The 18,126-nt window shown below is 38.4% G+C and overlaps 1 protein-coding gene across 7 annotated transcripts in view; it reads right to left on the bottom strand.

Annotated features, from left to right (window-relative positions):
- Positions 1-17,888, bottom strand: part of arhgef1b (Rho guanine nucleotide exchange factor (GEF) 1b) — a 34,050-nt gene extending 16,162 nt beyond the window's left edge. For 3 of the 7 annotated variants that reach the window (XM_058376212.1, XM_058376214.1, XM_058376213.1), the window contains exons 1-8: positions 17,533-17,862; positions 9,148-9,214; positions 6,542-6,628; positions 6,253-6,372; positions 3,924-4,022; positions 3,300-3,342; positions 2,666-2,771; positions 1,729-1,869 (exon numbers count right to left, since the gene is read on the bottom strand). In XM_058376212.1, coding sequence (XP_058232195.1) covers positions 1,729-1,869; positions 2,666-2,771; positions 3,300-3,342; positions 3,924-4,022; positions 6,253-6,372; positions 6,542-6,628; positions 9,148-9,174 — 623 coding nt within the window. In that variant the 5' untranslated portion in view covers positions 9,175-9,214; positions 17,533-17,862. Of the gene's footprint in view, positions 1-1,728; positions 1,870-2,665; positions 2,772-3,299; positions 3,343-3,923; positions 4,023-6,252; positions 6,373-6,541; positions 6,629-9,147; positions 9,215-11,636; positions 11,756-17,532 lie in introns of those variants that run through there. The other 4 variants (XM_058376207.1, XM_058376209.1, XM_058376211.1 and 1 more) reach the window with 4 other exon arrangements.
- Positions 17,889-18,126: the final 238 nt, after the last annotated feature.

The raw sequence follows: 18,126 nt of genomic DNA, 5'->3' as shown, positions 1-18,126 counted from the left end.
TTTTAACAGCCTGTTTAATTTGCAATAGGCTGTTTGAGAATCCTGACTCACAACACTGTGATGTTTGTCTTAACAACTGCATTTGCCTTTAGATGAACTGTGAGATGTTTTGGGATCCTGTTCCTGAGTAAACCACCCCGGTCTGTTTTAACTGCCTCGTCTTGCAGTCTGGATATCCTTAGCTTACCCTTTCCATCGCCCTGGCAGAGCGCCAGAAAGAAATAACTTCCTGCCAACGTGTCCCTGCTGGCTTCTTCGCCTCTCTAACTCGTCCTCTCCTCCTTATTCCCCATCCTTCTTAGCCACTCTCTTTCTCCATTAAGCTGGCATTTTTTCACATCCATTATATAAAGTGTTCATAAAAACCAAACCAATTGGCATATCAATCTGAAAGAACTTGTGCAGTTGTTTTGATATTAACGGATACTGCCTTAATGCCCCACCCCTTCTCTAATCTCGCTTGCTGTCACGCATAGATGCCCTCAATTTTGGTCAATAAATGGGGCATAATTTGAGTTCGTTAGAGAAATAAAATCCATCGCCATAAGCTCGGCATTAGAAAAGTAATTATTAAATACATGAGTTAAGTACATTTTCAGGAATGCCACCAAAATATTCCAGCCTAAAATGGGCAAAAATGGGCACTTCTGGATTTTGGCCATAAGAGTAAATAAGGACAAGATTTTTTTTTTTTTACCTAAGAATCTAACACTTTACAAATAATATAAATGCTAATTAGAAAGTGACCAAATCGTTTCTGGCTTCTGCTCGTCACTGCAGATTTGATTTAAGACATTGAGCAGCGACAGAGAAAATGTTGGATATTACACAAACTTGAAATCTGAAAACAGTGCAGACAAGGCAGTGGTGGTGGCACAACGAAATAGGCTCTGGGTTACTGATCAGAAGGGCAGCGTTAGCAAGGTCCTTAACTCTACCAGCTTTATTGATGCCCTGCCAGGGCTGACCAGGCACTCTGACCCCAACTTCCTAACAAGCTGGGATATGTGAGGAATAGGAAAAGAATTTCACTGTGCTGTAATGTGGAAATGACAAACCCTTTTATATACTGAAAAGGTTACATTTTTGTCCCTTTTTTATTATACTGTTAACTGTGTTTTAACCTAAGCTGAGAATTTGCAGTCAATACTGCAGACACCGACAGTCTCCCATGTTTGTGTTAAACCTTAACTGCTGAAAATGATTGTATTTCTTTAGTTTCTGGACAAATAAAATTAGTTATTTTAACAGAAAACTTGCAACTGTGGCACAGCACCACCTCTCTGGTGACCTATAAACCTTACACAACCTTGCTAAAAGAGACAAACTGCCTACATCTATGACAAATTTGTAACAGCCCAATGTGGGATCTCTTTAGTGCTGGAGTCCCTTTAGGCTCCTCTTTAGAGTCTCACACCACAGGAAAACCAAAAAACTGGGACATCATACATACTCATCAAGAAACTTAATATGTGAAGTACTATGCATCAAAACTAATGCATGTGACAGGATTTGTGTCCAAAGAAATCATAAGCTCTGATTCACCAAAACCCCATGTGTTATGCACAGGGAATATAGTAAGATTGCCATTGTGTCGAAATGTACAAATGCACTAGTCATGATTACTGCACATAAAATATAAGTCATGCCCATAAGCATCATTGTCACTGAAAAATATATATATTTTGAGGCATATCACCCCTATCATTTCAAATTGTACAAACTCACTTGGTGTCAGTCAACTTCTCTAGAAGTCTCTCAGCCACTGCTTTCTCCTTCATGTCTCTGGGAACGCGGTCTGTTGGATAGTGATTCTCCACCTCATTCAGCTCTAGTTCATTGGGGGTCATTCCCATCATCCTCTTCTGCCTAAAAGGTTATAAGGTTGGACAAACAGGAAAGTAGAACTGAGCAACATCTCATGCCAGAAACAAGGCTCAATGCTAAGAGAACATGACAAAAACTTATTAAATTAAATTATTGAATTATCCAAAGCAGACGTAACCAGTAAGTACATTAATTTCTCATTTAAACACCCCTTTTTGTTTTGTTTTTTTTTAAATATTGCAATGTTCATCACGAGAAACATCGCAATGGGAGATCTCGGTGTTGTTTAACCCTACAAGAAGTCTACATAAATGCTGATATATATTGCCAATGATAATGAATGGTGAAGTCTACATATGTAAGTTCATAATAATAATTATAATAGCTATAAATAATAACAATTAAATATTATATTTTTTTTTTATATTTAATTTTTATACTTTACATAAGTAAGAATTTATTTATTTATTTATTTATTTTAAATATGAAGTATAATTATTTAAATGAACTATTTCATGGAACCTTTTAATGTTCAACATTCTACATTATTTTTCAACTAAATTATTATTATTTTTTCCCTTACAACCTGACAGCCTAACAGAGTACCTAGTAATACATTTCATGGCATTTAAATGATTAAATTATAAACCATCACTAGTAAACTAGTAAACTCTTATCGTATAAACTGCCAGTGCTCTATACAGCATTTATAACAGGATATGACAACAAATATTTTTATGAACGACTAAATATTTTTAGTAGAACAGAAGCAAGCCTAGTCACACATTATTAGGTCATTATATTGGAGGACACACTAGTGTGAAAACCCTCCTCTGACCTGAAGTCTTCAAGCTGCCGCAGGACCTCCATGGTTTGCATGTTCTGTATTTCCTGAGCAAATCGCTTCTGCTGGTCCTCACTCATGAGGTCTGGACGAGTACGGTCTGGAACGCACGGAAAATAACACTTTAAACATGAAGAATAAACATTTTTCTAAAAGAGCATGCAAAATATTTAACACAATCCAAATAAAATAAATTTTTTAATATTTTTTAAAAGTATTATTTTTAAATGACTTTACTTTATTTTTAAATGATGATTACTTTAACTTCTTGTTTTAACTTTAAAAACACAATAATAATATGTAGTTATTTGTTTGAGGATTAATTTCTAAATACATAAGTAAAACAGCTACATGCTAATTTCTCTAAAAATATTTTTTAAAAATTACAGCAGTAGTAGTATATTTACGGCATTTGGCTGACCCCCCCCTTATCCAGAGCATTTATCTAATTATTTTATACAACTGAGCAATTATGGGTTAAGGGCACTGCTCAAGGGCCCAGTAGCAGCAGCTTGGTGGACCTGGGATTTGAACTCACAACCTTCTGTTCATTATTCCAACACCTTGACCACTGAGCTACCACTGTAAACAAACCAGACGTAGTTTAATGTTGTGATAAACAGCTTACCTAACTCATATGCTACATGATGTGGTACTGTTACTCTGAGAATCTGGGAAAAAAAAAATAAAAATCAAAGAATAATTAATGTTATGTTACAAAGAAGATTATGATGATGTTCCTATTATGCAGTGCACCACTAGATGGTCCTAAAGCTCCAGCCAGTGATCTAGCATTCCTGAGTTACATTCAATTGTTCACCTGGACTGGCTGGAATAAACAGGTAAGGAAATGAAGAGTGATTCCTAACTCCTGGGGTTCCCTTACACTTCATCCAACTGTTCATTCAGTTCATTCTTAAGCTCTGGTCTCATTAGGACCAGGTCTATTCAATGGGAGGAAATGTTTGAATTCTGCAAGGGGAACCAGGAGTTAAGAACCCAGGAGTTGAAGAAAGACAAAGATTTGAAGCCAGTCTCCCATTCAGATGTTGGCTGGTAGAGAAAAACAGAAAGAAAGAAAAAAATAGCTAGCTCAAAGACTAAATGAAAAACATGCATAGCAAAGGAGATGAGGACAGATTGAAAACTGAGAAAGTGACAAACCGTGTTGAGAAACAACAGGCATTAAATGATAAACAGGCATAAATTTCTACTTGTGTCCACTGTGATTTCAGCATGCGTTTTCACTCACTGCTCCTTTATCCAAGAAATTGTTATAGAAGTCCACAAAGTGTTTCTTGGTCTCTTTGGTACTGAGGTTCCTGAAGTGGTCAGCATGCAGGTAGCACAACTGTGGTTGGATGGATTGACAGACAGACAGATACTATGTATTACCAAACTGTAAGACTTATGCACAGCTTACTCAAGCTTCATAAACAAAGTGATAGTTGCTCAATTACTACCATTTATGCCACCTTTTAAAGTCATGCAAGTGTGTCTACTTCTATGTGGAACTGCTTTAAATTTAGTTTATAATACTAAACCTTGCTCTAGGGTCATTTCTTTTGAGCATGCCACATTGTGAAAAATTTGAGTTGACATTATGAACATTGACACCGTTAACATTCACTGATAATGGGCCTCATTTATTAATCTCTCAGTAAATTTGTGTGCAAATATATTCAGCCTGCAAACCAAACAGATATCAAACAGATATACATGATAGAGATATACAAGTTTCACAAACACTAAATTTTCTTTATAACCCTCTTTCAAGCCATTAACATGAAACAAGTTTTGCTTGAATTTGTGCGTGCAACTGAAATGAACAGGTTCACTAATCCCGTCAACATAATTCGCATGTATGTATTGCAGTAACTCCTTAAGCCCATCAATAGACGTTTACATTCAGTTATTCTCCTAATTGTACGTTTTCAAACACACTGGATTTTCATGCGTCACTAAATTTCTGGTGCAAATTCTGAATAAACTCATCGGTATACACTTTGACAAATGAGGCCCATTGTTCACATTTTCTGCAAATTCATTTAGTGGTGCTTTTGGAATGAATTTACTAGGAAATGAAAATGTTTAATACTATCCAAAACCTTTTTTTTTTTTTTTTATTGGTACACTATGCTGTAAATAAGTACAGTTGTGGTATTAAAGAGGAGCCAAATCCTGTTATTTTTCATCCCTGTGAAAATTAAGGGGCAGGGAGCGGTTAGGGGTAAAGAAGGGGGAAAATATTGACCTGTAGAGTTCAACCAGAAAAGCAGATGTTCCTTCAGCTTTGCACATCATAAAAGCAGACTTTCAAAGAAAAATAATAATAGACATTCCTCGTCCGAAAAGGTTACGACTATAACCAGATAAAAATATTGTATAAATGTATATCAAGCATTAAATCATCTGTGCATGTTACATTTGAGGAAATTCAAAGTGAAGCAGACAACAAATTTACTACAAGAGACATTCATTCTAGTCGTACCCATTAGCACCCAAAGCAGAACTGAATGATGTTTAAAGGATTTACATAAATATGCACTACTGGGAAGATAGAGAGTGGTTAGCGTGTGCTGTGTTGGGGAACAGTACCTCAAGGAGGGTCACTTGGCAGCATGCAAAATAAAGGGAGAGAGGCTCATGCTTCACAAGATGATTCAGAATCATTTCTCAAGCCTCTTAAATATAAATTCTGAAGCATCACCACACTATAGGCAATATAGTGACATATAATGCAGTATTTCTCTTAGACAAAAGATGCGTCTTGAAAATTGACTAAGGCCATGCTAGCACCTTTTGGGGTTCTCAGGGTCACACAATAAACGTCTAAAATGACAAATATTTTTGTTTGGATCTTAACCGCTCAGATACAAAATACCTTCTGCACTTACACATTTGAAATAAACAAACAGTACACAATTTCCCCCCCAAACACAAAACATATAAATCAAGGAGTCTAAATTAGCGTAAGAATTGAAAGAAAATGGAAATGCTGCATAAAAACACACGAATACACATACCACCGCAGTGTGCAACCAAATGCGCAGTTAAAACACACAAAACTGGAGCTCATGCAGTGACAATAAAAAATATTTTAACGGCAGCCATTTTAAACTCAAGACACAAAGCAGAACTAATTTCCTGCTTCATTTATTGCTATGAGATGTCGCTTAATTACATAAACAGGGAATGAATTGCACAGGAACAAAGACTTACCCTATATGTCTAGTATGAATGCAACAACAGCTTTTTATATCGTGAAAGTCATGGTTTAAGCATTAAATATCGCTATATTTCGACTTATTAGTGCATAACAGGAGGCTGAAATATTTTGCCAAGCATGAGAAGGACTAGGAACAGGATTGTAGCCAGTAATTTAGAAAGCAATGTAATCTGGCACATGCGTGCATGATTCGAATAAAAATACATGCTTGCAGACTCAAGCGCATGCACGTTGCGAAAGTGCATGCATGCAGACAAAACTGCGGTTTGTCATTAGTGAGTAATAATAACTCAGTGATGCTATAACGATCACAGTCTCATCATGGCATGTCGTGTGCCTCTCAACTTCTCACCAGAGGAGCACAGTCAAACTGGAGGATGACGTGGTGGAGGAAGACCAGCAGATGCGTGGGTTTGCTTTTCAACAGCTCGATACTGTTGAAATGACTGCACTGGTCATCCACTGTCTGAAACTCAAAAGGAGAACAGAATACAAGAAACAGTTTTAAAACAACAGTCTGGGGTATGACGGGGGGGGGGGGGGGGTCATCGGGATATTCATAGTGAATTACTGACGGAAGAACAAAACGGGGTCACTATTAACATGAATGCCTATATACTAAGATGGAATAAATGGCTCACCTGGTCCAGATCATTCTCAAACTCCTCATCCTCTGCTCCTATTATACTTCTGGCTAGATTAGAAGAGTGAGCTCCAGACAACGCACGCTTAATCCGAGAGAGAAAGGCAAATTTTATTGGTCACATACATAACCATGCACAGTATGACTGACTATGTCCTAAAGATAGATTTAAAACAGAAGAGAGTTACAAAAGAAAAAACAGACTGCGACTATACAGAGGGGAAAGGGATATTATACTGTATACAGATCGCTATATTAATGTAGGAGAACATTTTGAGGTCACTCTAGAATCTACTGGAACACACATTTCTCTTTCTTTCAGCTCTCACCACAGAAAATGGTGATCAAATCAAGACGGTGATCAGGAACTGTGAACTAGCCTACAGTTGGCGGGCCAATTTACAACATCGGTTGTAGAACAGTATAAACACAAACAAATTATTGTTTGCTGTAATATTCAGTATCTTTCATAAATCTGAGATTAGCTGCTGCAGGTCTCTCATCTAATTCACAAGAAGAGATTTCATCTCTGAGCAAGAAGCAGAAATATAAACTGTGCATTCAGTCCAAACTTTTCGAGATTGCTTTTTTTTTTTTGCTGTAATGGAAAACACCAGTCGAACTACGTTTATGTAAATTACTCTCTCTTTTGTTTGAAATAAAAAAAAAAAAGCGCTATATTAATAATAATTTTATCCTGAATTTCAGTGTCGCAGATACGTCTGATGTTTAGAGTTAGATTTCCTCTTGAGGCGCACAACATCTGTGCAAAGATCGTCTTCGGCTAGCCGGCGCAGGTTTAACTTTCACCTGCTTCCAATAAACCTGACTCATGGAGGAGTTCATAATTAGGGAATGAGCTGGATCGGATCTGTTTCTAATTCTGGAAAGTTCTACGGAGCAGTTGGAATCCAGGATAGAAACTTAAAAAAAAAAAAAATTAATAAAATAATAAACAAACAATAATAATAATAAACCTGAACATTACTTTTTCCAGCACAGCTAGATCTAAAGCAAAACGGACGGTTGCCATATTGAGATTTATTTAGTTGCATATTAACATCTAAAAAATAGCTGAATGCAAACATGTATTTAGGCCCATTTTGTTAATTATACATGTATAATAAAAGGTGTAATAAAGCACATACAAAATTCTAATTTGGTACAAAGTGATGTGTGTCTCAAGTTTCCATTTTAAACAGATTCATCATTGCATGAGTCCAATATCTGGCAACAGCGTTTTTGTGATCCATTCAGATCTATACGGCAGATGTATTGACTTCAGAGAATTGTATGAAATGATACAAATCCAACGTGCCATACTTCTACACCCCTAATATTTAATAGTGGGCAAACATTCCAATAAAGTCACTCCCAGGTTATCTGGCCACCAACAAACTCAAGGCGAGCAGACAGCCAGGGTATGCGGTTCTCTCTCTTTTTTAGCTGAAGTGATTGCTAACACACAGGCAGTTTCCAGAAGGACCATAACCGTTTGGAATCTTGCACAGGCATGTAAAAAAGGGCCCTAAAGGGATTTCAGCAGCTGGGGAAAATACAATGCTGTTAGGATGTACATGCCTTTTCACCTTTAGAAAAGATGTAATAAGTTCATGAGCCCAGAGAGATGCCACTCACAGTGCTGGGACATGTTGCAACGTCTACCACATACAGCTTCAGTGTAGACGTGGACACGTCTCTGTCTAGCAGCCCGTGATTTCGGGACTTTGGATTCATGGAACAGCTTCTACTTAAGCACTTACTAGAAACTTCAGGAGTTCTTTCTGGATGGGCAAGTCACAGACTGCAGTGTGTGATTCATAATAAAAGCAGCTCAAACCCATAGACCCACAGATGACCTGGCCAGGGACACGGTTAAATAACAGGAGTGTAATGATATAGTAAATTGCACTATACCATCAGGGCAGCAGATTTGCTCAAGGAAGGGTGTTTAAAAATCACTAGCAAACGTAACAGCTATACCCAGCCATCTTGGGCCTATGAGTTTGTTAAGTTGGCTACTTTGGGGGCAGTATTGCTAAAAAGCAACCTTTTTTTCCCCGCTGTCCAGAGTAAAAAGCATGTGGACGTACATTACGTAGAATAATTTTGTTTGGTTCCCTTTTGTCTTGCCTGCACTCTAGACGGATTAAAATACTCTTGTTTTTTCCCGCAAATTTCTTAGTCATCGCACCCTTTAACAGTAAACGACAGATAAGCGGTCAAATATAAGATAAGATCACCTTTCATGTTCTTTTTCCCTGTAAACAAATTCCAGACATTTCAAAAATGAACCACAGTAAAATCCATAGATGATTAGCAGCAAGCTTAGGAATTGCAAACCAGTGAGCAACACAGCTTAATCAAAAATAAATGTACTTGAGGAGTGTGCGATGGTTAAGTAATATTAAGAAAAAAGAGCAATATTTTTAGTCTCCTTTAAATAAAAAAAAAAATCCATACTTGGCAGTAGTTTGTTTTTGTTTTTTTTTACATTACAACCCTTATTATTTATTAAAATGTAAAAACATACTGGGCCAGAAAACAAAATCAATTACTGCATTTAATTTCAGATGAACGAAACAAGAAAGTTTAATTCCTTACCCCATTGTGGGCGTCTTCACAGTCCATGCTAAAGTGAGTGGGGGGTCGACGTCCGTCAATCAAGCTTCTGCAAAACATCAAAGTACTGTCAGGGTGATTTAAGCGTTCACATACTAACTAAATATAGACCAGTGGAGGAAATGCAGACAAAAGCGAGTGAAGCAGTCATCAGGCCTGTTTCCACTGAGGTTCGAGATTCTGAGGAGCCATTTTAAACAAGTTCCCATGGCAACTGTTTATCTTTCCACTGTAAAATGACCATTAAGGAAAATCTGCCATTTCATTGTGTGGCGAAAGCGAAACACTGAATGGAGAGTGTTAAACTTTATATCTAGCCAACAAATTAATGTAAGTATCGACATTCAAGTGGATTTCTAGCCACTAAAAGTGTGAATAACATACACTTCCAACTAAACAAGCCGTCCACTGACCTAGCCTATTTACACTGCAGAAATCCCACACACATATAGAACTCCTTGTTATGCATTGTGGCATACGTTATTAAAATCACGTACTGTTTGAGATTAGTGCTACATCTTGTTAAAAATGTTCAACGGATACTTCACGGGAACATACGTAATGGTAGTTGAAAAGAAAAATGTCAAACATGCTACAGAACTATGCTCTAGAGAGAGATTACACGTGGGAGAATTATAGCAGCATTTACATGTCAGTGCACAATAAACGTCTTGGCGTATTCTTTTCAGCCGTCTGACACAGTGTCTCAGGTTCTTTGCTCTGAAATTGATCTGCACCGGAATGTACCCAGTAATGAGTATTTATCACTCACTTTAATCAGTCTCATAGCCCTGTCTCCAGAGTCATCTGTGTTACCAGAGAAAGAGAGAGCGAGAGAGTGAGTGAGAGAGAGAGAGAGAGAGAGAGAGAGAGAGCGAGAGAGAAGGAGCGGGAGGAAGGAAGTGGGTGTAATTTCCTGTCAATCTGTCTGCAAGAACGGAGTGCAAAATGGTAGAAACAAGCGAAGATGACAAAAGACACAATAAACACAAAGAAAATACTAGACTGGGGGCCAAAATTCTGAACTCTCTCTAAAAAAAAAAAAAAAAAATGGACATTTTGAGAAAGGGCAAGCTTGGATATAACTTAAGGGTCAGGTTTCAGTGGTTCGCTCGACTTCCAGTTATAATAACATGCTAGCAAGGTTATGTAACCACAGGACACAGGGGACAACAAAGGATCAAAGTTAAAGGATCCTATACTGAGAACATATAGGGTAAAACAGACAAGACACTTTTTGACGAGGTAACCTCACTTTGTTTGCAATAGTGAACAGATAGCACAAGGTTCACCTTATGGCGAAACCTAGTGTGCCATATTGCCTAATTTTGTAGCAAATAGACAATCCGGTGATGGTGTCCTACAGTACTATGATGAAAAGACACAAGACACTCCCCTTTCTAAGCAGAGCTTAGGCCACTGCATGATGGACGGCATCATCATGGCTTATAGGTGGGCTGAGCGACTAGCCCTTACCCTGACATACCATTATTCTGAAGCACCTCCTCCTCCTCTTCCTCCTCTTCGGCATTACTTAATCTGAAATCTTACAGGATTGTAATTGCCACTCTTGGTAGTGCGACTGCAGTTCCACCTTTTGTCAGTCCTAATGGTGTGTCAGGTTCTCATGACACAGTTATGAGTGTTGAGACAGAGTGCTAGTTACATATATGCCTGTGGTTCTATGTGGTTCTTAATATTCTTAGAAACAGTTACAAACATAGCAAGTGTTATTTCACTTCACCTACCCACAGAAAAGTTCACCTAGCTAGCGTGCACCTCAAAGCTAAAAACGATCGTACGGCTTGTGCAACTGGAACTGGTTTAAATGTGTCTAGGACAAAAAGATTAATCCTAGCATTGTTGTTAGGGTTATCCGTTCTTCTCACTCTGTCACGAGAGCTCAATCCAACCATTACTACCCATATGAAAAACAACAGGTCTATGTAAGACATGTATGACACTACCTCCACCGTGTAGGTTTTGCTTCTTTCTTCATCCACACTTTGGGGTTCCTATCACTTTGGTAGGAGGTTAATCATGCTTTCCTAACTTTTTCCCCCCTATCAAGTCTCTGCTTTAAAAGTCTTCTTCAAATAATGGACTGTGATGCCTTCACCACTGCCCCATGGAGGAGGTTGTTGTTGTCAGCAATGGCACAGTATCAACAAAATATCCTGCTAGACAGAATTTTATCGCGAAATCTCTCTCATATGCTGATCTGAGACAAACTGGAGCATAGGGTGTGTCTGAGTGAAGTAATATTTAACTGCAATCTGCAGAAACGTCTGGATTTATGAGCAACAGCCGAGTGTATACAGACAATTTATACAATAGGTACAAAATCCAGTGATGTCTGGCTTGCAGTCTAGATCACGCCACGTAATAATAAACTGTCTCTAATTGAATCGAAAGATATTTACTGTTGATTATATTAGGAGATCTACGCATCTGTATACATACTCACTCACCTTCAATAAGCATATTCTAGGAACGCTAAGCATCAGGCAGAAATAAATCCTGGATGGGATGCCAGCAGCACTATTCATACGGTCACTCATGCTAAAAACGAAAGGGAGGAAATCCACACAGACACAAGGAGCACATGCACAGAAACGAATCCAAGCTCAGACTAGAGGAGCAGACCCTGGAGCTGTGAGGAGGCAACGACTTCCTACTACACCGCCATGCCAAATTTTCACCACACTATGCTCCTCGCTGCCAATTCAAAATCAAGTGATTAGATGCAGTCATGATGGCATGCGGTTTGGAATGTATGGGTAAGCTAGCCTCATTCGTGTGTATTTTTCCCAGATGTGCAACAAAGAAACAGTAAGAAAATATCAAGGTAAAAAAAATAAATAAATAAAAAAATCTCATGTCTAGCAGCTCCACCGATTTTTTCCTGACCAAACAGAAGACAGCGCCACCATTCTGTTTGCCAGAGGCTCACAAGACCGAAGTGTGCAAAATTCACCTAAGGAAAAAATAAATAAATAAAAAAATTCACATCCTCTTTCATGTGCCATGACCATTGCCCTTATAATAAACTGCTCTTATTGTTAAATCTAAAATAAATGTGTCATAATGAATTGAATTATTATTACAGTATAAATCTCATTAAGAAAACCAGAAAAGAATTACGAGTAGTAGTAGTCACATATTTTGAAATAAAACGTTGCAAAAGCCACTTTCCGTCATGCAATTTGAACCAATAAGCCACAGCGATGTGTACGAACAGCATGACAGAGCAAATCTCCCTGCAACAAGCCGACACAGAACAGGCATCAATCCAGCTAAAAGATGAGGAACTTGTACCTAAAAAAGGAGGTATTTCTGTTATTCGGATATGGCTTGGGTGTAACAAATCATACACGAAAATGGTAAGGTATTTGTGAGGTATGCCACTGACCAGTTATGAAAGCGTGCAGTTATTCAGTATGGAATATTATATTTCCCTCAAAACATAAATATTATTGTTATATACATGAGCTCAAGATCTGACATGACCCATAATGTGATAAGATCTTGTTCATATCGTGATGAGTTTCATAGTATTCATATAGAGGCATGTTCATTTAATAACAGTTTAATTGGAAAATTCATATCTTGACCTAAGTGACACCACAGTCATTTGCTACCTTTAAGTCTCATGTTTAAACAGTTGCTCACAGATAATTTTACGGCCATGTTATCGCACATAAAACCACTTGGCATTGCGTTTCAGGTAGTGTGTGAATGCTTAGATTGTGGTCACTGGTGGTCCAGCGGCAGGCTCTGGCGCTCTCACCGCTGTGGCCTGGGTTGGATTACTAGGCAGGGAACCAACCTAGCCCCTATCCCAAGCCTGGATAAAATGGGGTTGGGGGATCTGCCATAAAACCCTGTGCCGAAAATCAAATATGCAAATCGGATGTTGCGAACATAAACAGGCGGCAGCTGAAGGACAACAACATTCACATTATATTGTGGACGGGACCATCTTAACTGCGAGCCGTAGCATCATTATCAGTAACAAGAGATTAACTTACTTTGTTGACAAACAAACAAAAATTCATGGCTAGCTAAAAGAGAAAAATGGTTTACCTTTGTTCCTTGGAAAATCAATACTTATCTTCTAGCATTAATGATTGTTATTCTACATAAGATCATGCTTTTGTTTTCTTGCCCACATCAATAGTCTTGAAAGTTTCGTACAGAGTGCTTACTTTTCTCACACTGGTGCACTAAACAGCCTTTAGGGTGTGTCTGCAACTGTCTATGACACAGCCCTGCAGTCATTTTTTCTTAGGCTTATGAGACACTAGCTTTAACCATATTTTTTCCCCTTTTTTTATGTTGCATTACCGGTAATATACCATTTCTAGTCAACTGTAATAAGTGGAAATAAATCTCTCTTTCAAGTTGGTTGTAAGAATGGGTGGTAAAATTAAAACAGACTGTAAAGAAAGGCAAAGAAATCTAGAACGAAAGATATTTTCGAGAGTCCTAAACCAGACCGCTGCCTTTAATAGACATGTTTCAAATCAGCACTCCCAGTACAATCACTTCTCCTTCAGCTCCATAACTAAACTGCACAATATCAAAAGAATTATAAAACACCTCATGTTAAACCCATCCAGTAGATTAACTCGTCTTTAACAGGCTATGTGATGGATCTACAGAAACGCTCAGAAAAAAAAGAAAATATATCCTGAGATTTGGGCAAGGCCCCCGTGATGTTTGTTTTAACTCTCCCCAACATTTTCAATATGAATACATAACAACTTAGTCTGCTTCCCCTTACTGACTAATTCAGCCTACTCTTTATTTTCCTAGTCCTTTTCATGAGCAGAAACAAAAGGTAATTACTACAAACCCCTAAAATATTCCCAAACAACTCAGAGAGGATTTCTCAGGGTGATTACGAACAGTTGTTGGGGGGAGGAAAAAAAACAAAAAAAAAAACAACCCACTCCACCAAAGCTTATGAACAGCCTGAAAAGTCAATGAATACCCAATGCTTTTCATTCTCAGTCTATGCACAGGGCCAAATGAGTCACTGTGATACGAGGCAACTGAGAGCCTTTCAGAGTCACAGGCACGTATTAAGTCTGACTGCAGTTCTCCCTCTTCCCTCTTTCAAACGGGAGTAATTTCCCGGCCTTCAAACACAGAGCCCTTTTACAGAACACATACCTGCTTTCTGCCATGCAGACCTGCGCCTCCACCCAGTTCTCTTAGGATGTGTTTTTTGTTGCAGTGTTTTTCCATTGAATGTGCCCACGGCTTGTGTGTCTAGCTCTGCACAATGGTTCCATCTGGTTTATGCTGATGCCTTTCCTACTGTTCGGGGGAAGTTAGTGAGTTCTTTGTATATACTTTACGTATACATCTATATGTAATATGTATATATGGAGTTACCTGTACTTGTGCATATTTATTGTATATGGCTACAAGGCTTTTCTTGCACCATGAGACGGAAGTTACGACATTTCTCATGGGTATAGAGAGAAAAAAAAAAGAGAGATGTTCACTCAAGAGCTGGGTGACAACGCACAACAAACCTTGCAGCCAGACTGGAAATAGTGCAAGGCAGGGTGCTTTAAAAGCATTACATCATGTTGCCTTTGAGTACAGTGGAAGAAGAGAGTAACAGGAAGATCTAGGGCTCTGTACAACTCAAAGTTGCTTAGCCGCTTTTAACGCTTAATAAGTAGGAGTTTCCTGCTTGATTCAGAATAGCTTAGGCTTATTCAATTCAATGGGCTCCTTGTGTGAACGGACAAGAAAGATTTTTTTATAGTTATTTTTCAATCTGTAGATAGATGACGGCTCCACGGCCCGAGCCTTAAGAGAAGCATTAACATATTTTATTGTTAGTATTCTGCATTGCAGCACTGCTATTCGCTGATGCGAAGCTTCACAGCTTTATACTGGCGTACCGTCGCTACTGTATGCATTACACAGCTGAGTCATATCATCACTGGGAACGCACACCACATTTCTGACTGGTAGCTTGTAACACTTCAAATACTGTGCTTGTAGTACCAAATACATCAATTAAGTTAAAGCATGCTGGAAGAAGGAAAAGTACAGTGTGGACACTACATATGAAAATGCATAGGTAAAGATCCTTTGCCCTGGGCTTTATTCAAACAAACAAACTGTAATTACAAGGTTGTGTACAGCATTGCAGACCAAGCAACAGAGAAATTCAGTAACTCTTTGGTTTGCAAATCCACTCAGTAAGATTGTCCAGAAACTCTACTGATGAGTGGCTCATACTTTCCTAATTTGGCTCGGCTTACTCGGGGGAAGACCGCTAATAATTTGTGCAGCTATGAATGATTTCTTCTTCTTCTTTTTTTCCTTGGGTTAGTCTTCCTCGTCTCCTCCGGCTCAAACATGAACAGCTGGATATCGCTACGCAGCAGTGATTAAAACAGACTTTCATGAGGAATTCATGGCCTCCCTAGTACTGATTATCAACACAATAAAAAAAAACAACAAAAAAACGTCAGCAAATAACACCGTTTTGGCCGAAAGAACAAACAGAATTACAGTCAGGTTAGTGCAGCTAAAAATACAGTTTGATCACGCCCTTCTTTCACTTTGAAATGCTCCAAAGATAAACTTCTGACAGATTTTATCTAAGGTGCATGGCTGATATGTGGGAAGACTTGGTAGACGTAGAAATTCGATTCTCTAGAAAAATGTCTTGCAAAGAATATTGGTTCATTTAGAACAAGAAAATCAGACCAAACTTGTGTGTGGTATAATGAAAACTACACATTCCTACCGAAAACAAGGGGTTGTTAGTGTTAGGGACAACAAGACCATGCTTGCCCTTGAGTATGCATGTGTGTGTGTGTGTGTGTGTGTGTGTGTGTGTGTGTAGCAGAGGGAGGTACAGAGGGAAGATGGGGGAAGGGAGAAAAAAAAAAGAGAGTGAGAGAAGAGAAAAAAAAAAACAGTGTCAGCATCATACAGGAAAAGGAAGTTATGGCATCTTCCATTTGCATGTCTCAGCTCCAGTTCATCAAACAAGAGTTTAAACACACCTCCGATAAATATTTAAAATAACTTTTCATTACATTCATTCAATCATCACTTTGACTCGGATACCGACTACAGTGCTAATCACATACGTATTAACACAGAACACACCAAGCCTTGTCCAGAGCATGCTTTCCAGTTGCCCTATTACAAATCTTAATATTGCTGGTTTTGGCCTGAACCTGAGCAGTTTTCTCCGTTTTGACGACATTGCTTTTAAACAGGTCACATTTTCCAGTACGGAGTTTACTTTTTCGAGACTCATTAGACATTTAACACAACACTGCTCTATGTTGACCAAACACTGAATAAGCCTTTCATTGCTTATACAAATATCTGCAAAGTGCAATTCAAACCAAGCAGACCGAACTGAACTATGAGTAAATAAAATGACAGCAATAAAAACGCCGCTGTGGGTCAATTCGTGCGCAAGGGTGTCTGAGCTGATTAATTAGTATCATCCAAATGGACTGTAACATGAAATACTAAATAGCATATTAGACTGACCAAACACTTGAAATGTCTGGACACGGGCAAGACTCCGGATCCTCATTCAGACTCCATCAAAACATATATAGGCTTTATATATATATATATATATATATATTATAAAACCTTATTCACCAAGGTTTAACCCAATAAATAACGATCACCACTTCTAGAAAAACATTCATTACTTATTCACATCCAGGACAACGTCATAGGGGTCATGATGTCTGTAAGTATTTGTTAGAAGGAATCTAACACTGGTGCTCGAATAATATGAGATGTGTCCATGGTACTGGTCAGTTGTGGGTCATTCTGTGATATTTGTGCATAGTCTGGGGAAATGTGCTTGTTAGTAACCATTAAAAAAAAAAGCACTAAACAAAGCAGAAGCATCCTGCATGAGATCAACATCAGTGTCTGGTTCACAAAACACCAATCCCATTGAAATCCAGCTAAAGCACAGAATAGGGAAAGGAAGGAGTTTGAGTTTCACTGTGATTAGCTAACGGAGTTCAATCCTCATCTTTTCCGCATATCAGAGCTGTTTAGTAATTTTTCATCTCGCTCTGCAACGACCCAGACGCCGACATGCACCGTTTTTCTTCTAGATTTTGTGCTCGATCGTTATGATCGTGACCCTGACACCCCGTGTTGTGAGGAAGAGCGTGTTTGTTTTTTTCAGACTACATTGTAGCCAAACATTCCTCGCGCTAGTCGCGGAGGCTTTTAGCGCTGCACTGAACTAAAAAACAATTCGGATCAACACAATAAAACAGCGAAAATGTAACCCGATTAACTCTAACATCGTGCTCTCAAAGTGCTTCTGGAAAGAAAACTTACCTTAAAACCGGTAGAAGGGGGGAAGAAATGACGAACGCCAACTAGGACGTCCTGTTGAAAAGTTGGTGTCGGTCGGTGCGGTCGGTAACGCGCACTGTACGCGGAAATGGAAAGGAACCTAATGCTAGCTAGCTACAAAAAAAAAAAAAAAATGTTACCGGAGATAGATTGTCATTCCAACATGCGCGGTAATTTATTCAACTCGTTTACACATGATATGGGTTTACCTTTTGGTATTTTGAAAGATTTGTACTATGTTCTTTTTTCCTTCTTTAGAAACTTAAGCTATTTGCATTCCGCCGCTTCCTGTTTTGTTCCCAACCCTGAGCTTGAACTATCCATTAGCCATTTCCTATCGGTGTTACAATAAATGCGTTCCCTTCCACTCATCTTAGTCTGCTCGAGCACACAAGCACGACAGTACATGAAATGACTTTACATTACGTACTACTTTTATTCTCCATTCTACATCATGCATATATATATATATATATATATATATATATATATATATATATATATATATATATATATTCACCGGCCACTTTAATAGGAACACCTGCATCTCCATCCAATCAGCTTCAAAAAAAAAAA

This window comes from Hemibagrus wyckioides, linkage group LG23, assembly GCF_019097595.1.
Source record: "Hemibagrus wyckioides isolate EC202008001 linkage group LG23, SWU_Hwy_1.0, whole genome shotgun sequence".
Classification (NCBI taxonomy): Eukaryota; Metazoa; Chordata; class Actinopteri; order Siluriformes; family Bagridae; genus Hemibagrus; species Hemibagrus wyckioides.
This window is presented reverse-complemented; position numbering and strand designations above follow the sequence as displayed.